The sequence below is a fragment of the Chanodichthys erythropterus genome, chromosome 5, assembly GCF_024489055.1.
Source record: "Chanodichthys erythropterus isolate Z2021 chromosome 5, ASM2448905v1, whole genome shotgun sequence".
Classification (NCBI taxonomy): domain Eukaryota; kingdom Metazoa; phylum Chordata; class Actinopteri; order Cypriniformes; family Xenocyprididae; genus Chanodichthys; species Chanodichthys erythropterus.
In genome coordinates, this window is record NC_090225.1 from 14,645,198 (window position 1) to 14,666,114 (window position 20,917).

The following is a 20,917-nucleotide window of genomic DNA, read 5'->3' on the forward strand; positions in this document are numbered from 1 at the left end:
ACCTCTCAATTTATTTCCCAGATGCTTCCTGATCATCTTCTGAAGCCTTGATCTGCCTGAACCTTTCTTTTCCATTTCATATTTGTTTGTTTTTTTCTGTCTGTAATTCTCAATATAATAGTCTCAATATGTTTGCTATTTATAAGGCAGTCATTCTAGGTGTTGGCACAGATGATTTTGGAAGGTTTTCAGTTTTATGTAGTGCCCAGCCTGGAAACGGACAGCAAGCTGTGATGATGCAGCTAGATTGGTAAAGATAACACTCAACATCGGCCAAACTGTTTCCACTGTGCGTAACCCTGTTGCCTGTTTTCAGCAGCACTGCCTGGCAACATTGACTGAAAAGTTGGCCTCTGCATCAACCCGCTTATTGGTTGTCAGATTTGCTACATTCACCTCAAGTAATGTGAAAGTGCATAACACCCTAGTCTATCCAGTCATGCCGATTACATTTTTGCATTGTAAACTTTTTGTCTGACCTTGACGCAGTAAGTAAGTAAAACACCGTAAAGTACCACTGGTGTCCCTTCACTCGGTTCAGTCAGGGATAGGAAGGCCGTCACTATGCTATCAGTGGCACAGAGCCTGTGCAGCGTTGTCATCAACTCAACACCTGTGAGTAAATAGCACATTTGTTCACACTTATTTACTTGAGACACGTACCATGATACACCCCAAGGTGATTGGCTTGTTTCACCTTTCTTTTTTTGAAACTCACTGTGATTGCTTCTGAGGGGCTGTTTACTAAAAGTGGAACTAAAAATGGAAAACTTTGTATGCATTTTGGATGTTCAATTACATGACAACGGCGTTTTGGTGGCCTGAGAATGCAAACTTCTGAAACGGGTTTCAAAGTGGAAGTTTTTGAAAACGATACGGTTATCATCTCTGTGTAAACTGCAAAAAAAAAAAAACACACACAAAAAAACCCCTGTGAATCTGTGAAAACATGCACGTGTTTAGTCTATCCACCTTATTTTTCAACATGGAAATAAGGTGTTTTTAGTCTTTTGCTTGGATCCGTGTGAACAGGGATAGTTTTGACAACGTTGTCATCTGTACAAAGAAAAAACGTTTCCATTTTTAGTACATCATTGTCGTGTAAACGTACACTAAGGCTGGGTGACAATAGTAAAAAATAGTCAGTAGTAAATTTGTTCAGTTAAAATTGTTCAATTAAAGTTTTTATTTAGCCAGGACACATTAAATTGATTAAAAGTGAAAGATGTTGTTACAAAAAAAAATATTACTTTAAAATATTACTACTTTTGAACTTTTTGATCCTGAAAAAAAAATTATCATGGTTTCGACATAAATATTAAAGGGTTAGTTCACCCAAAAATGAAAATTATGTCATTAATTACTCACCCACATGTCATCCCACAACCCTAACCCTAACCTCCGTTGATCTTCGGAACACAAATTAAGATATTTTTGATCAAATCTGATGGTTCAGTGAGGCCTCCGTAGATAGCAATAACACTTCCTTTTTCAATGCCCAGAAAGCTACTAAAAACATATTTAGTACAGTTCATGTGACTACAAGAATACTTTTTGTGCGCCAAAAATAACAAAATATTCCACAATATCCAGTGAAAAAACACTGCTTCATGAAGCTTTGAATCTTTACGAATCATTTGTTTCAAATCAGTGGTTCAGAGCACCAAATAAGTGTGTCATAAGTGTTTTGAAACTTCAATAGTTCACGTGACTTTGGCAGTTTGATACATGCTCCGAATTACTGATTCAAAACCTATGATTCGTAAAGATTCGAACATTCATGAAGCAGTGTTTTGAAATCGCCTTTCACTGGATATTGTGGAATAAAGTCGCTATTTTGTTATTTTTGGCGAACAAAAAGTATTCCGTCACTTTATAATATTAAGGTTGAAACACTGTAATCACAAAAAGGGAGTGTTATTGCTGTCTATGGAGGCCTCACTGAACCATCTGATTTTATCAAAAACATCTTAATTTGTGTTCCGAAGATCAATGGAGGTCTTACGGGTGTGGAACGACAAGTGGGTGAGAAATAAATGATATAATTTTCATTTTTGGGTGAACTAACCCTTTAAACTTTTTACCATTGATAATAATAAGACATATTTCTTGAGTAGCAAATCAGCATATTAGAATGATTTCTGGAGTGTCATGTGACACTGAAGACTGGAGTAATGGCTGCTGAGCATTCAGCTTTGCCACCACGGGAATAGAAAATCTGGTTGTGTATATGTCACAATATTGCAATTTCTCACAAGGGGATCTTGCAACTAGTCTAATAACATGCTTCTTTAGGGGGGAAAAAGCACAATAAAATTGTCAGGATGGAAAATCTACTCTTACTGCCCATGCATGCCTCTTGTGTATGACAAGTCTTTAGAATTGGTTCTTCTGACAGTGAAACCAAACCCTTGAGAATGAGTCACTGAGTCACAGGCTGCATTCCTGTTGGGTAGACTCATAAATCTGACCATCAGCGTCATGGCACAAGTTGATAGAAGGTTCCTGTCTCTTTCCAGATTTCCTTGTTTAGAGATGAAAGTGAAGTGTCACCTCCCTTGAGAGTCTGCTGATGCGGCCCAGTCTCGCTGTGTTGATGAGGCAATGAAAAAATACTTGTGGAGCCAGCGTGAAATTCTCTTTGGCTTAGTAAGATTGCCAAAAAATTCAGATGTAAAAATTTAAATTAAACAAATTTCTAAAGCTATGTAAACACTCTTACAAAAAGGGTTGAGATATCTTGTTAGTATAAGAAATATCAACAGTATCCATCATAAATACCATCTTAAGTTCTATGACTGAGGTCACAAAAAGTTCCAGTAATAGACTTGTTGAGCTTGTTGACTTCTAACTGGGAGCAAGTTTCAGTATGAAGCTGAGTGTGTGTCCGTGTCTAAGTGGGTCGAAGGTTATTGGAGACTGCATGTGACCTGGCTTCCTCAGTGATTGACACGCCAAACTCTATGACAGTGACAAACACAGTCAGTCCGTCTCCTATATCCTGTGTATGGATGAGACATATGTACTGTACCAGCAGTCCATATCCATTATGTGTTTGTTTCAATTAGAGACAACAACATTCCTGTGTACAGTAGAAGCTGCGCTTTGATTATAGCAGTTTTTCGAAGAACAAAAAAAAAAGGTTGCATATAAAGTTAGATTTTCCCAAATGAACACATAAGCCCCATTTGTTCGTGTGGTTAAGTTGCACAGCACCCTCATTCACATTGTATGCTATTTATATAATAGAAAAGTTGTAAATTTTCTTGAGTCATCTCCTGCACCTTTTAGGAAACTAGCACATGAAAATGAGCAAACATTATTAACACACTGTTCCACTGACTAGCCTTAACAATCAGGGGAAAGGAATTTACATCCTAGGAAATACTGAAGTAAACATCTCTTGGCCTCTTTAGGAAGAACATTTAGCACACTGTAACTTATCTTAAAGGGACAGTTCACCCAAAAAATGATAATTTACTTTGGTGTTGTATTTTCATTGTACATATAGGCCTACATGCTGAAATTAGACCCTGAATACCCTGATGTGACAAATGGACGTGTACCAGACGAGACGATGGGAAATTCTCTGTCTCGCTGTCTCAGCATTATTACTTTTAAGACTGAGATGTAATTTCCTTGAAAGTTAAACACCTTATATGAGAAATGCTATTTTGGTTGGCATTTCAAATAACGTAAGGCTTTGAAACATTATCCTCTGTGACATACTGTGCACGTCACTTTCACCCACCGTCTCCGTGGGTCATGTCAAGAATTTCAAGTACCCAGCTTAAATCTCACTTACAACAGTCCTGACTTTACTGTAGTGGCTGTTTGTGAATGTATTTCCTGTAAAATGAAGGGTCCTTTAGTCAATTCTCACAGACAGTTAAAGGGTTAGTTCACCCAAAAATGGAAATTCTGTCATTAATTACTCATTCTCATGTCGTTCCACACCGTAAGACCTCCGTTCATCTTCAAAACACAAATTAAGATATTTTTGATCAAATCCGATGGCTCAGTGAGGCCTGCATCGCCAGCAATAACACTCCCTTTTTCAATACCCAGAAAGCTACTAAAAACATATTTAAAACAGTTCATGTGACTACAGTGGTTCAACCTTAATATTATAAAGCGATGAGAATATTTTTTGTACGCCAAAAATAACAAAATAGCGACTTTATTCAACAATATCTATTGATGGGCGATTTCAAAACACTGCTTCATGAAGCTTCGAAGTTTAAGGAATCATTTGTTTTGAATCAGTGGTTCGGAGCACGTATCAAACTGCCAAAGTCATGTGAACTATTGAAGTTTCAAAACACTTTTGACATAACAAAGTCTCGTTTACTGAAATCATGGGATTTTGGTGCTTCGAACCACTGATTCGAAGCAAATGATTCGTTAAGCTTCAAAGTGAGCAATTGTGAGTAATAATAATGACAGACATTTTTGGGTGAACTAACCCTTTAAGTATAAACATAACAAAGTCATCTGTTTACAAATGTTTTTTATACCATATACTTTAAAAACACTTTTTTTCCTGCTGTATATGAGGCTTCCTGCACTTTATAATGCCAGCAACAGTGTTCTAACTTTATTGCATTATTTCACTTTCTTATCACCTCATCTTAACAGCTGCATCACACTAAGGTATTGTACTGGCTGTCACAAGTATTTAGATTAAGATGCGTGGCTCTTCAGATAAGGCTTTCATGCATGTTTCCTGTTTGCTTATTCTTCGCATCTGTGCCAAGTCTCGTGCGAAAGCCTCTTGGGATGCTGTGCCGGCTGTTTTTTTTTTTGAGAGAAAAAAATAGGATGAAGGGAAAAAAGGGACAAAAATACTAGAGGTTGCTTTGCAGACGTAATAGCAGCTTATGTCACTGGGTGTTCCTCAGGAAACAAAACTTCTAGAACATGACGCTGTATAAATAGAGCAATATTCTCACACAAAGCCTGTATTCATTCGCGAAGGTTATTCGTGATCCTCTTTACCCAGCAACCAATGGGATGAGCATGTTGCGGTCAGGAGTTGAACTTTTCTTTTGTCGGTCAGAAGAGGGGGCCGTTGGGTTCTGGCACGCATGTGGCATACCTCTAAAGGGACAGCAGCAGGCTGGGATTGTGCAATCGTATTTGCAAACACCACTTGTGCTTTTTTTTCTTTGGAGGTGTGCTGTCATGCTATTTTTACCATCTGTGACGTGCACTTTGGGAAAAGCAACAGAAACAGCGGCCTAAAATTAAACGTCTCTAAACCATTCAAAATGCAAGGGGGGTACAGGCCGTCCCAGTGAATGGCTCTTTCTGATCTGCCATCGGGAGTTGCTGCCTGGCAATAACAGCTACTCTCCTTATTGACTCAATGCATGCAGTGCTGGGTATTTACTTACAAATTGTAGTCCGTTACTGATTACAAATTACATGATGAAAATTGGTAATTAGTAATGTAATCTATTGGATTGCACAGATTAGGTAATCTAATTGGACTACTTTTTTAGTACTTTTAGATTACTTTAGACCTTACTCGTTTATCACATCTGTTTTAATAAGATCGTGTACCACATTGATATAAAAATACAATGTGAAAGAAAATATATTTTATTCTTTATCAACAACAATAAAGGGTTAGTCATTAATTACTTAGCCTCATGATGTCGTTCCACACCTGTAAGACCTTTGTTCATCTTCAGAAAACAAATTAAGATATTTTTGATGAAATTCAAGAGGTATCTGACAGCAATTTAACTGTTTATGTTTAGTGCTTCCAGGTTCTATGTCATAACGCCGACTCCGCATTGGCCGACGCTGTTCACGTGAGCAGAAGAGAAGATATTGTTGAATAAAGTCGTTATTTTTGTTTTGTTTTTGCGCACAAAAAGTATTCTCGTCATAAAATTAAGGTTAAGCCACTGTAGTCACGTTGACTTTTTTAACGATGTCGGATTTCATAAAAAATATCTTAATTTGTGTTTCGAAGATTAACAAAAGTCTTATGGATTTGGAAAGACATGAGGGTGAGTAATTAATGACAGAATTGTCATTTTTGGGTGAACTAACCCTTTAAATGCATTGAATGTCAGGGTTTCCCATGGGATTGTGAGGGAACTGCTGTGGATTTGTGTGTTGAGTGAAAAGCTAATTAATTAAACGAAAAAATAAAACAAGAAATAAAACAAGAAATACATTTTTTCCCTGCATAGTGAGAACATGCGAATGTGTTGTTAAAATGAAATATTACCTTAAAATCTCAGGGAGACTTCAAGTAAATATTTTAGTTTAAAATAATGTTTGATTACTATTAATCTATTAAAAGGTAACTGTATTGTGATTATAAGCATTTTAAAATGTAATCTAATTACAAGGACTTAATTTTTGGAATCTGATTACATAATCCAGATTACATGTAATCAGTTACTACCCAGCACTGGACGCACATTATGTGAACTTCCTTTGGCGTACTATTAATATCAGCCCTATGATTTTGTATTGCACGTTCGATCCGACGCTCATGATATTCTTAATATATGTGTGTAAATCTGTTTGTGTGTGCGTGTCTGTGTCTGCCCATGTAATTTGGCCCACTTCCCGCACCAGCTGGTTAATTGTCTCCCTGTCTGGCCGGCCAGTAATGAGAGTGACTCAATAGAAGACAAAAGAGAGCCTCGGTGAGAGACAGCAGCTGATTGGTGGAAGCGCTGACAGCCCCCTCCCAAAATGGGCGCCCCTCACAGTCCCTTCTAATCCCACCCCTCGCTCCCAGTCGCTTGTTTTCCCCCCTAACTTGCATGCAGGCCAAAATACTTGCTTACTTCTCCACGCTACGCTTCGTCCAGAGGACCTAAGAGTTTCAGAGCTTTGGACACGGCAGACGTTCGCAAGCCTGACTGACTAATGCGCCTTCTCCCTTTCCAGCTGCCAGAGAGTCAAGCCTTTGGAGCTATCAATGACTTCTTTGTTTGGTTTGTTGCAGAGTGCCCCCTCTTTCAGCCCATTGGAAACATCTTCCGACCTACAGCAATAGTAAGTCCATGCTTCTTTTTCCCCTCACAAATGTTCCTTTCCACCATTTTCTGACAGCCTTGTTGTATGTGGGTGTGTTGGTGTGTCTGTCTTGCTCTCCAGCCATCTATTCTCAGGCAGAGCTGTCACGGGGCTCTGGAGATTTCCCTCGTTTCCTTTTTCTGTTTCCTGAACGACCATTTGCAGTACAGGTTGCCCAGTGTAGGCGTTCGTGTGATGCATGTTTGTAAGCATGTGTGCGTGCGTTTGTAGAGGAGAGGCCACTGATAGTGTGATGATTTTTTTTTGTGCTGAAACTAGTGTCTGAAAATAAAGCCTGGATGTCTTTTTAAGAGAGATAAGGGACCTCGTACCTCCGCCCATTCTGTTAGCAGAAATCCCCCAAATCTTAATGTGCTGTTTGTGAAGCACAGAGCGAAGTGTCATTTTTTTACTGACAGCTTTCCCTGTGGCATTGACGTGATCATGCCTTCACAACACTGATGTAACAGTTATATTATGTCTTTGAATTTGAAGACGTTTGCATTTGAACAAAATACATTTTTTATTTATTAAATCTTTATTAAAATCTTATTTTTTAAAATATACAATTTAAAATATATATATAATTTACAAAGAAAACATTTATTAATTTACTTTTATTGATTTAGCAGACACATTTATCCGACATTTTATACATTTATTTTTTATTTTATTGTATTATTTTGAAGCTTGAAGAGCTTGAAAAGTTCTTCAAATATTTCACTGTGCTAGTGGATTGAAGATTTATTTCTTAATGTTAATATTTGCAGAAAAACATCTGAAGTATCATCTAAAGCATGCCCAACAAAAATACAATCAATTTAAAGCTTTCTTTACAAGCATTCTTTAACATAACTGGGTGTTTGAACAGTAAATAAACATATTCATTAGTTAAATCAGTTTAACATTTTTTTTTCCGTGCTTCCTTTGCCAAATATGTAACCGTAAAACATAAAAAGGAATGAATGAATCTTTTGTGGTATTTACATTTCTCTTAAGAATCTGCGGCACGTGGTTTTAGTGCGGTCTTCACTTTGGTGTGAGGATCTTATTGATGTCTGGATGAGGAGTTTATTATTTTATCAAAAGGCACATGGTTTAGTTATAAACCAGGAGGCCAACTAGTGTTCAGCCAAAACACTAAACCAAAAATATGCTCTCATGACTTGAGGAATGTCTGAGAGACAAACCCTATGTAAGTGTAACCCTGAGAGAAACATAGTTTTACCTTATGGCTAACAGATCCTTGAAAAGGAGCTGGAAAGCATGGAAATACTTCAGATTTTCTAATGGTCAGATAAATCTGGTAAGACCATCTCCGCTCCAGCAGTTGTCAGGCAGCTGCTCAGGTTCCTGAGTTTAAAGCCAGTGGCGTCTGGAATGACGTGTGCTCACCTCTTCTCACTTTTCCAGCGGAAAGCATCCCAAGGGTCATGTCATTCATGAGGACTTTATTGTGTGTACAGTATAATGGCATAATTCAAAAACTTTGAGTCACAAGAACAGTGTCTTGTACGCACACATAATTTTTGTTGAATAATTGGTATTTTATTGTTTCCAGCTATGAAAAACTAGGAAAGTATGCTAGGGCCATTAGGATTTTATTGGCATGTTGGCTAGTAACTGTTAATATGATTCCCTCTGAAAAAGAGCTGCAGCTGTAAAGGACCATTGTCTGCGCATTTAAAATCCTTGTCATGGATAAATTCCCTCCCAAATCACTTAGCATGTAGCCCATGTGAGTCTGTTGTGTTAACCCTTATGTCTTATTTGGAGTCTCATTCTGGTCAGGCTGGTCTGGTTTGGGGTTTTGGGCACTTGTAAGCTAGTAAGGCTGTGAGACTAGCTAGACCAATTCAATACAACTAAAACCATCATACATGTTTGTTTTTCAGCAGAGAATAGTCTGCTTAAAACATAGCAAGGCCTTACTGGAATCCATATCATTGTTTTATTGCATACAGGAAAGAGTCATATTGATAAGTAAACGTTATACTTTAACTTTCCCTATACCAACATAGACTACAGCTCATTATGTGGCATACCTGACCCAAGACAACTTATTAAAGATGTGCATCCCTAAAGAACTTCTTACTTTCCTGTAAGCACATACTGTAGGTTTATTTGACTTACTGCTACATGTGGAAACCTTCAAGCATGTTTTTTTTAAATGATGCCACACAGGCCTCTGAGGAATGTTCTGATAAGGGTCAGAGCAGCTGGTGCTGTCTCATCTATATCAAAGAGCAAACACAGCCTGACTAAAAACTTCTAAGACTGTTTTAAATTGTTTGGCAACATTATAAGTAAATTGAATATTCCTATTTTTTCCAATCACGTATATATTCTTATTTTCTTTTTTTTTATTAGTAAAATGATGTAAATATGAATCACTTTAAAGCATATAATAATAATAATAATAGCAATAATAAACTCTTTAAAAAAAGAAATTGTGTATTGTAAGTGTTGGGCATGTTTTTAAAGCGTTGATCATTGTAGCCAATCACATACACATCTGTTGAGCACGTGAACACAGTGGCCAATCAGAGGTGTTTAAGTTAGCCAGGATCCACTCAACAGCACTCAAAAATGCTAAGGGTATTGTCACATCTTTAAAATTTCAGTACTGACTTGGTACTGAAGTACCGGTACATTTGAAAACACTAAGGTTAAGTTATTGTGCTCAAATAATTCTTGTATTTACTGTGTTCAAAAGTAATCCATGGCAAAGTATTTTATTTCTATAATATAGTATTTCCATAGTATTTTCTGTTTTCTATATCTGCTTTTAATAAAAATACATTTATTTACATATAATACACGAGACTAGCATTCTGTTCTATTCAGACTCATTCTATTCATGTCATGTGAATATGATGATTTATGTAAGTCACAGCCTCATATTTCTGTTTGTGCCCAGCTCAACCTGTAAAGCAGGCGACAGTGAAGCAGAGAAGGACAGCTTGTCTGCCAGTGGGCAGGCAGCTTCAGAATGTGATCGGCACGTTTACAAGAGTGTCCTGGAGGGCGGCGACATCCCACTGCAGGGCCTGAGAGCGTTAAACAAGCGCCACCCCAGCACTTCTTCTAAAGGTAGGCTTCCAGTCTGTTTTTATGTAAGTTGATTGAGAATCAAGTGTAATTCAGGTTTGAAATGATTTTGATTTAAAGAATTATAATCGATATATGATTAAAATCATACTGCATTATTGTAAAGCCGATCCATTTGTTGCCCGTTGAGCCCTCTTCATTAGCATTTTCCACATTCCTTCCTTCACAATACCACACAAATAACACAGCTCATTTGTCTTTCTGTGTTTCGTTAATGCTGGCCATTTTTCACAGTTGACACATAACAGATGTCCGGTTTGACCTTTAGTCATTCACACGATGCCAGTCTGTTAGACAGAATGGGCACATGAGGTTTGGCTCGGTTGGGTGTCCAACTGCTTTAGAAGTGGGCCATGGTGTGGACAGTGAGAAAAGGGGGTGGACGCAGAGATTAATTGGGGGATCTGATGGTAGACACTCACCCTGCAGAGGAGATAAACATGCAGCATGTTCAGGGGTGGTCAGGTATGAGGGGGTCAGCTGTCAGAGTGAGGTCATGAATGGAATGCGAGCACATTTGACCCAGAGGATGGGCCGCTTGGGTCGGCAGGGGGGAGGAAAGCGGAACGCACGAGGGCTGAAGATGACAACTGTATCCGTTAATAGTTAACATGAGCCACATGTTTAGACAGAGGCTTTGTTGACCACTGTGTGAAGATCTTTTTTTAACTATTGTTTCTGTCTGCTTTGAATTTCTAAGACAACATGTTTTGCATACAGAACATACAATGCAGTGTGTCTTGTTGTAACTTCATAAAGTTGTTTCTGAATGGATAATCGAGTAAGTAATCATTAATATCTGTACAATGATCCCGCTGCATTTTTTGGCAATATACTGTGAATATTTATTAAGATTCTGCCTGTAATTCCTGTGGATAATAGCTGGTAACTTCACAGCACACAAGAGGTTTCATTGGTGAGAAATCCCAAGACTTGTGGAGCACTCAAGTAGTGCTTTCATAAGTTTATGACCACAGTAGGAGTAAGTGCCTGTCTTGGAGCGGTTTGGTGGAGTCTATGATAGGTCAAAGAGAAAAGCATATTGGCACATTTGGACAAATCTTCACAATAGGAAACAAATTATGCATATGGTTGGACCAAAGTAAAGTAAATACTGAATTTTAGATGCACTGTCTTTCGGTGCATATGTCTCTTTAAAACAGTTTTTAAACATAAGAGTTACTGAGCAGGTCACATGAATTATCATGGGAGTCACATGCATGTTGGAAGAGACGTTCCAATTGGCAGTTTAGTGGTATTTTGATTCATTGTCAACTGTAAGCTAGAAAACTCTTAGAAACTCTACTTACACAGGAGATTGTATTTTGGTTTTGTTTTGCAGTTTGCCAGAAGTAAAATCTCTAGTTGTTATATGATTTATTAATGACTTTATCAGTCTCATAGAGAAAAATGCACCATTGAATACTGATAGATTTGAATCTAAATAAGCACAATAAAATATTTCAAATATACTCTTCTTTTATATGCTGTTCTTTTTAGTATAAGTATTTTGTTATTTTGCTTCCATATTTCTGCTTCTTAGCAGTTTAGTGTTTATTTTTAATTTGATTATTTTATGTTTTACCTTTATATGTATACCTTTCTTACTCCAAAGTGCAAACCCTGGCCAGCAGCCGATTTCATTGGCCAACTCCATCATGCAGTCACCTGTCAAGTTCAGACTTCATGGATTCAGTTCAGAGTTCAGTAATGCTGCTGTCTATCAGAATGTACTATCAACGCCATAATATGGTTAAAAGTAGGTTGGAGTGTTAAGGGGTGGATAGTATTTGTTACAAAGTTGTGAAGGCAATCAGCACTGTGATTGACATGACCAATGAAATCTTTAGAATCGGCTGCGGGGTGAGGTTTGCACTTAAAGGGTTAGTTCACCCAAAAAATTCTGTCATTAATTACTCACCCTCATGTCATTCCACACCCGTAAGACATTTGTTTATCTTCAGAACACAAATTAAGATATTTTTGATCAAATCCAATGGCTCAGTGAGGCCTGCATTGACAGCAAGATAATTAACATTTTCAAATGCCCAGAAAGAAGCTAAAGACATATTTAAAACAGTTCATGTGACTACATTGGTTCGACCTTAATGTTATGAAGCGACGAGAATACTTTTTGTGTGGCAAAAAAACTAAATAACAACTTTATTCAACGATATCTAGTGATGGGTGATTTCAGAACACCGCTTCGAAGCTTAACAAATCTTTTGTTTCTAATCAGTGATTCGGAGCGTGTATCAAACTGCCAAAGTCACGCCCTCCTGTGGTGAACCATTGAAATTTCGAAACATTTATTATGTAACAAAGCCTCGTTTACCATAATCATGTGACTTTGGCAGTTTGATACACGCTCCGAACCACTGATTTGAAACAAAAGATTCGTAAAGCTTCGAAGCTTCATGAAGCGGTGTTCTGAAATCACCCATTACTAGATATTGTTGAAAAAAGTTGTTACTTTGTTTTTTTGGCACACAAAAAGTATTCTCGTCACTTCATAACATTAAGGTTGAACCACTGTAGTCACATGAACTGTTTTAAATATGTCTTTAACAGCTTTCTGGGCATCTGGAAGTGTTAATTATCTTGCTGCAATAGAGGCCTCACTGATTTTATCAAAAATATCTTAATTTGTGTTCTGAAGATGAACAAAGGTCTTACGGGTGTGGAACGACATGAGGGTGAGTAATTGAGTTAATGGCAGAATTTTCATTTTTGGGTGAACTAACCCTTTAACTGGTTTGGGAAAAAAATACAATGTATTTACACAGTTAAACTCAAGAGTTGAACCTGCTTAGATAAAATGGACTGACAAAATTGAGTTGAAATATTTATTTAGCAATTAATGTAACATTTCTTGTTGCTTTGTAATCTAATGCACTGTTTGTTCTGTTACCCTGCATGCCTGCCAGTGGATTATAAAGGTGGGAATGGCTGTATGATTTCACCCTGCTCTTCTGTAAATACTCACTCAGTTCTTGCCACTAATGCATTAGCTTTTCAATATAAGACTAAAAAGTCCTTGTCCGCCGCCAAAGCCTGCATCCCTCAAATCCTTCCCTCCAAGTTTAAGCCCAAGCTATCACCCTCTACCGATGAGAGCCTGGAAAGACGGACCGAGCCTACACAACAGCGGCCCAAAGCACACAGCTGTGAGGATCTGCATCCGAAGGCCTGTGGCTCACAAAATGGAGATACGCAGGATGCCGATCACAGGTTAAATTCAGCTTGCATGGGTAATGGTTCACCTGAGAGCAGGAACCTTCATAAAAATGGACCTGTTATGGGATCTGTGAGGAGCACAACTGAGTTCTCTGCCCTCTATCGAAACATGCACAAAATTCAGAGGCCGAGCTCCTTGGGCTCTAGCCCCCACGGTAGTGTCCGCTGCCTGGCTTCCTTTTTTGAGAAACCGGGGGACGACATTACCCTGGAGAGGACTGAGATCATCCCCCGGGATTCCGTTACTTTTCGGGTGATGGAGTTTGAGCGTATCATTCAGCGTTCGAACTGCGCGCCCACTCGCTCCGCCTCGATGCCCATTCTCCCTAGTAACCCAAGCCCTTCCCACAGCCCTGTGCCGACCTGCTTTCTCCAGTCTGCTCTGTCAGCTGAGACTCTAGTCATACCAGAGCCCGCACATACTGAGGACTGTCCAACCATGAATACAGAGGCCCAAACACCCAACGAGGAAGCTTCTGTGTCAGACGAGTGCCTGAACACCTCAAGAAAATTGGAAAACGAGGGCAAATCGGAGGAGAAAAACAGTTGCATTCATGATGCTGCCAAAGAGACGCCCTCCAGCAGTACCTCAGAACCCACAGGTCACCATCATCATGATCACTTCCCCTTCCACACCAAACAAAGCAAGTGTAAAGGCACCTGCCCCGCTTCCTACACACGTTTCACCACAATCCTCAGGCATGAGCGGCAACAGGCCAACACCCTGCAGGAGAAGAGGTGTACTCCCCCAAGAAACTTGCTTCTGATGGGACCAGCCCCTTTCTCCTTACGGAGGTCGCTACACAGTCAACAGGCCAAAAAGACTAGCACTCTTTCCGCCATGAAGCCCATGGCCGGAGACCTCTTCTCGGCCAGGCCAAAGCCTGTGATTCCTCAACGGCTGTCCTCTTTGGAAGTGCTGGAAAGGCTCAGTAACGGAGAGAGCTCTCCCTGTGAGGGGTGCAACTCGGATGACCTCATGGATGTGGAGGGCTCAGAAGCCAGTAAAGATCACTCTGAAGGTGGCTATATTGAGAGTCTCATGAGTGTCAGATTGTCCACACTCATGTTCAGGCATGACTATGTCTGTGATCACTCATCTTCCTCCAGCCTTTCTCTCTCCTGTCTGCTCTTCTGTCATCACCGAGTGACTTTACTTTTTCCATTTCTTAAGTGTGCAGTGTGCGGCCGATTTTGTGTGATTTGTAACCAGATTGGCATATTTCTGTTGTGTTTAAGTGTGTTATGTTACTTTTTTATTCTAAGACTTCTACTTCAGCCATTTAGTATTATTTTTTTCATTGCCTTTTTAATACATTGTCCAGAATTAGCCACAAACTATGACAAGACATAAATATAAACAGAGCAGATCAAAGAGTAAAGTCTTGGTAAAAAGTACAGTACCACCCTATAGAATGCAACAGTGACTGACCCTTTCAAAGCATTCTTTAATAAAGTATAAGCATTTTTTTATTTGTTTATGTTTTTAATGTTTAATTTGAAGCAAAATGTATTTGAAATTCAAGACAAAACAACAAAGGTACTGTACTTAAAGGGATAGTTCATCCAAAAATGAAAATTTTGTCATCACCCGCAAGTTGTTCCAAACCTGTATAAATGTATTTGTTCTGCTGAACACAAAGGAAGATATTTTGAAGAAAGTTTGTAACCAGGTTGCTTTGGGGTACCATTGACTTCCATAGTAGGATAAAAAAATACTATGGAAGTCAATGGTGCGCCAGAACTGTTAAATTTTGCACATTCTTCAAAATATCTTCCTTTGTGTTCAACAGAACAAAGAAATTCGTACAGGTTTGGAACTACCTGAGGGTGAGTAAATGATGACAGAATTTTTATTTTTGAATGAACTATCCCTTTAAGTTGCTTTGTGAGGGAATGATCTACGCATTCCATGAAACACTGATATTTATGTAATCAAATCATAAACAGTGGTATATAATCAAATATATATTTATAAAATTACATATATAAGAAGTTTATTAAAAATATTTCAAATTTAAAAGGATGGTTCACTCAAAAATGTCATGTCGTTCCTAACGTGTATGACTTATTTCTTCTGTGGAGCAAAAAAGAAGATGTTTTTCAGTAATGTGGTAATGTCCATAAAATGGAAGTCAATGGTCACTACAACTTTGGTTACCAACACTTTTCAAAATATTGTCTTTTTTGTTCCACTCAAGAAAGAAAGTCATACAGATTTGGAATGACATGAGGGTGATAAAATATGACAGCATTTGTATAGTGTTACTTTTGTAATATGACTGTTGCAATCTATTCTGTTGATCCCAGCCAGATTCCACTAATCCATTATCGAGTATTACTACATACCCGCAGTTCTGTTTTCATCCTACCATAGAATAATGATAAGAGCTGGAAACTGAGAGGAATTTTGGTGCAGGATTTGGTCGGCTTGAAAAAATATTTCAGACCTCCCAAGTTATTCTTGAGCAGATGCATTTTGTACATTAAACAGACATTTAACATTGTTTCATGCACATAAAACTTGCATCATACTGCAAAGCCTTTCACATATTTGACCTGAAATTAGACAAATTCCATAGAATAGTTTAACCTAACATGAATCGGTTTTCACTTCAAGGGTTCAGGACCAGTGCATTCAAATGGCTATTATGTTTTTTTTGTGTGTGTGTTTTGTTTATTATTATGCATTTGTCACTTAATTTTCTATTTTCATATCTACATTATTCATATTATACTAGACGTTTTGAAAGGAATGTAAGAATGTTGTGTATTTTTACCATACTTTGTCATGATGTTAAGTTTGGATGCATGCAACTTTTTATTTTGTTTGACCATGGCTTATGCTTATCCTGCAGATCTCAAAATACCTGCTTTATGCATAAACTATTGTAATGTTAAACTGTAAGATGTGTAAGCCATTGTATGTTCATGTAATTTTATTTATATTGTTTATTTATCATCTTTTGGTGTATTTGTGATCTTTCCAGAATGTCTATATCATCCCCATTGACATGCTCTATAAATGGATTTTTCAGAGATATGAAGTGTTGTGCAATGCTTGATCCAAGACTGACTTGAATCATTGCACTTACTCTTACACTTATGTAATTTTGGCAACAGAGAGTGAATCCTGTGTTTTTTCAAACAGACTCCGAATCCTCACATCCATTAAGCCAGGGAGACCATGGAGAGAACCCAGACGAGGCTGTCCGGAAACGCTATGGAGATAAAGAGGTGCCATATTTGTTTAAACATTTTCTTCACACTGCAAACAAATCATTTTCTTAATTGCTATGTTTATGTACAACATATAAACATCCTTAAAACAAGATAACTTGACTTGAGAAGGAAAAAAGGCTCATTATTTTACACAATTTTTGTAAATTTATCTTGTTTTAAGAGTGTTTAGATATTTTTACTGGCAAATAAGAGAAAAATAAATGTGTGTATACACATATAATATAATATAATATAATAAATATAATATAATATAATATAATATAATATAATATAATATAATATAATATAATATAATATAATATAATATAATATAATATAATATAATATAATATAATATAATATAATATATGATTACAAGTAATTTTCAGATATATGATGGATTTTAAAGCATGTTTTTTGAAGACTTATTTTGCTGCTGTACAATGTGGTAAATTTGTAATAGGCATAATGAGTCAATTAAAAGCCTGTTTCTTTTTAAAGAAAATTCTGGAAGAGCAGAGACGGTTAAAGCGAGAACAGGAAGAGGCAGATACAGCTGCTCGGAGACACGCTGGGCTGGTTGTGACTCATCAGCAGTTCATTACCAATGACCGCTTTGGCGACCTGCTGGTTATTAATGAGAAAGAGAAGAGAAAAACCATAGAGGTGACATATTTTCTCTCTTGTTATGCTTCAAATGATCTTGTTTGATGCTAACTGTCTTTTTATGAGATGAAGAGAGTTGCTGTGATATAGTGGATTCAGTACTGTGAAAATGATGCTAATGGCCTCTTATTGTCTGCAGAGAACTCCTGCTCTGGCACGATTCGACTTCAGAGCAGAAAGTTTAAAGTAAGTGTCTCATAATTCAGTTTTTAAGGATGCCAAATCATCATGTGTTTGTAAATACCAGAATGTCTCTGACATGTAAATGAATGGTTCTACATTATACAAATCTTACCACATTTTGTTTCCCCCTTTAACAGGGAACTACCATTTCAAAAGGGAGATATTGTATACATCTACCGGCAAGTTGATCAGAACTGGTTTGAGGGAGAGCATCATGGGAGAGTTGGGATATTTCCACGCAGCTACGTTGAGGTACATACTTTTTATCCTTTAGTATTGCTTTTTTTTTGTATGTAAAAGAGTTTTCTGGTGTGCAGTAACACGTCTTACTTCTGTTATGCTGCTTTTCCAGCTCTTGCCGCCAACAGAAAAGGCTCAGCCCCAAAAAAGTGCTCCGGTCCAGGTGTTGGAATATGGAGAGGCTATTGCTCGATTTAATTTCACTGGCGACACTGCTGTTGAAATGTCTTTCAGAAAGGTAATTCACACTATTTCAGCAATTTAATCAAGCTTACTGTTTAGTCCAGCGATCACCACTGTTGATATCCGAACAACAAGATATAGAGAAATAAGTATTTCTGTATGTTTTTATTTTAGAAATATGGAACAGAAATATGGAGTAGTCATTCAGTGTCCAGCAGCCTATTTTATTTAATTATGAGCTGAATTTAAAGCCAAACGCTCTTAAACATGATGAAACAAGCCAGGTAGAAAGCTTTTAGAAAGGGAAAATAAAAAAATGAAGAAAATTAAGTTTTAAGGAAAACTTCAGCCAGTTGAATAAAAATATGCTAAAGACTGCAGTGAATATAACTCATCAACAAGATGATTATAGATGCATGTGGATTCACATATGTATGGAAGAGGATTAGGGCCAAGCAATAATAAAAAAATAAAACCATCTCGAAATTAAAGTTGTTAAATTTCGAGAAAAGACTCGTTAAATTTCGAGAAAAAAGTCTAGATAAAATGTTGAGAATAAACTCATTAAATTACGAGAAAAAACTTGTTAAATTTCAAGAAAAAGGTTGAGATAAAATGTTGAGAGTAAACTCATTAAATTACAAGAAAAAACTCGTTAAATTTCAAGAAAAAAGTCTAGATAAAATGTTGAGAATAAAGTCATTAAATTACGAGAAAAAGTTGTTAAATTACGAGAAAAAGTTGTTAAATTACGAGAACAAATTTGTTAAATTACGAGGAAAAAAGTCGTTAAATTATGAGAACAAATTCGTTTATTTAATGACTTTATTCTCAACATTTTATCTCGACTTTTTTCTCGAAATTTAATATTTTTCTCATAATTTAACTAAATGTTCTCGTAATTTAACTACTTTATTCTCAACATTTTATCTCTTCTTTTTTCTCGAAATTTAATGAGTTTTTTCTCGTAATTTAATGAGTTTATTATCAACATTTTATCTCGACTTTTTTCTCGAACTTTAACAAGTTTTTTCTCGAAATTTAACAACTTTAATCTCGAGATGGTTTTATTTTTTTATTATTGCTTGGCCCTAATCCTCTTCCGTACATATGCTTTGCTTTGCAGATTTTGTTGCATGTAAATTAATAATATGAGATTATGAATGTCAGAAAATGAAAAAAAAAAAAATCTTATTTTTATAAATAAATATATGCATGTGTTTGTTGTCTGTCATGACTGCAGGAGCTAATTCATTCTTTTGTCTGCCTGTAGGGGGAGCGAATAACACTAATTCGCAGAGTAGATGAGAACTGGTATGAAGGCAAAATTTCTGGCACTAACCGGCAGGGCATCTTCCCGGTCACCTACATAGAGGTGCACAGGAGACCCAGAGTGAAAAATGGAGTGGACTACCCTGATCCCCCTATCAGCCAATCACCTCATCGGAGCACTAATGCCTCTCCACAGGTAAAGACCTGACAAAATCCATGGTCCTTGGATCATTTTTATTTAACTTATATGAATTGCATTCATTTTCCCATTTATTTTTTATTTATTGATTATCTCATACAGTTGTTTTCACCATTTCACATCTACCTTTCCCCCTTCCTCTTTATTGTTTCCTCATTCATTCCTCCTGACACCCGGCCTTGCCCTTCAAAAAGCCCATTCGTAATCGGCTCACCACCTCCCCTCTCCCTCTCCCCCGGTCTCCCCGCCGCTCGATCTCTCCCGAGGTCCATGCAATCTCCAACGAGTGGATTTCTCTCACTGTGGGCGGAGTCAGCAGCAGCCCCCCAGCCGCACCCACTCCGCCCCTCCCCCCTCTGCCAAGCACTTCATACCGCTTGGGCGAATATCTGCCCCCTTCCATGTCAGCCAGTCCTGTGCCTCCCATCAGCGGCAGCCCCTACTGCATCTCCCCCATGGCTTCTCCCTCCTCGTCTCCTTTACCCCCACCCTATCCACCCCGCCCCTGCTCGGCCACCCCGTTCCTCACCTTCACTCCACCTCAAGGCGAGGACTTCCTTCTTTCTCCACCATCTCCCCGCCTCTCCCGCAGCCTGAGTCCCTGTGGGGGTGCTGGGCTTGAGGGTTGGCTTACTAGGGGCAACAGGCTGGATCAAGAGTTTCAGGAAGGGGATGGGGCTGAAATAGACAGGGCTGGAAGCCTTCGCAAGGCTCCTTACAGCAGGAACAATAGCCCAGCAGAGGTATCTTCTGCATGGTGTGGTGTGTTTGTTTAAGGTGCCCATCATAAGGTGACTAAGCTCAAGGGAGATCACCGTTTCCACTGGCACGAGTTGTAGATCTAACAGGCTGAAATAGGGAACAGGGATCTGGTTATGCTATTGAGTTATTAAATTCTATCACACTTTTGAGGCTTTCACGCTGTTGAGAGAAACGCAGTTGAAAAGGAACAGCTGCATGAACCTAACATGATTAGCATGAAGCATGGATGTATATTTTGTTTTGTGTTGTCTATTGTGAAATTATGCATGTCTGATACAAATCTAGAGATAACAGTGCGTATACCGACTTGATTACCGTGTCAAACTCAAATGGCACGTCGAAATGAAATAAAATTGAAGAGAAATGTAAAAATAATGGATTTATTAAGACAATGCAATATGCTAATTTAGAAAAAAAAATTTTTTAAAAAAAAAATTTAAATAAAAAAGAAGGTAAATTTTAGTTTAATTGTGCATCCTGAACCAAACATAAATTCTGTAATAAATCCTGCCTTCACACCTTGCAAAAGTACACTTAGAAGGATGCATTGCTGTTGACTGTAGACCAGTGAAAGGATATATTCATTGATAATAAAATAAATAATACTTTGACTTTTAAAGCCACTTTCTATAATGATTAATTAGGAGGCTTTTCTTAGGGAATATTGATGTATGTGATTAATTGTGATTTACTTGATATGTAATTAATCAAACTAAAAGATATTGATTGACAAACCTACTTTATATTAGTAGTATTTGGTTAATTCTTTGTAACTATTTGAAGAATTCCAGTATT

General features: G+C 37.7%; 1 protein-coding gene across 6 annotated transcripts in view; it reads left to right on the forward strand.

Moving 5' to 3' along the window:
* Positions 1–20,917, forward strand: part of LOC137020518 (sorbin and SH3 domain-containing protein 1) — a 58,733-nt gene that overhangs the window by 30,507 nt on the left and 7,309 nt on the right. For 5 of the 6 annotated variants that reach the window (XM_067386196.1, XM_067386192.1, XM_067386191.1 and 2 more), the window contains 9 exons: positions 6,977–7,026; positions 9,968–10,140; positions 16,547–16,632; positions 17,119–17,283; positions 17,423–17,469; positions 17,604–17,718; positions 17,819–17,944; positions 19,163–19,357; positions 19,555–20,103. In XM_067386196.1, coding sequence (XP_067242297.1) covers positions 6,977–7,026; positions 9,968–10,140; positions 16,547–16,632; positions 17,119–17,283; positions 17,423–17,469; positions 17,604–17,718; positions 17,819–17,944; positions 19,163–19,357; positions 19,555–20,103 — 1,506 coding nt within the window. Of the gene's footprint in view, positions 1–6,976; positions 7,027–9,967; positions 10,141–13,085; positions 14,418–16,546; positions 16,633–17,118; positions 17,284–17,422; positions 17,470–17,603; positions 17,719–17,818; positions 17,945–19,162; positions 19,358–19,554; positions 20,104–20,917 lie in introns of all 6 variants that reach the window. The other variant, XM_067386197.1, reaches the window with a different exon arrangement.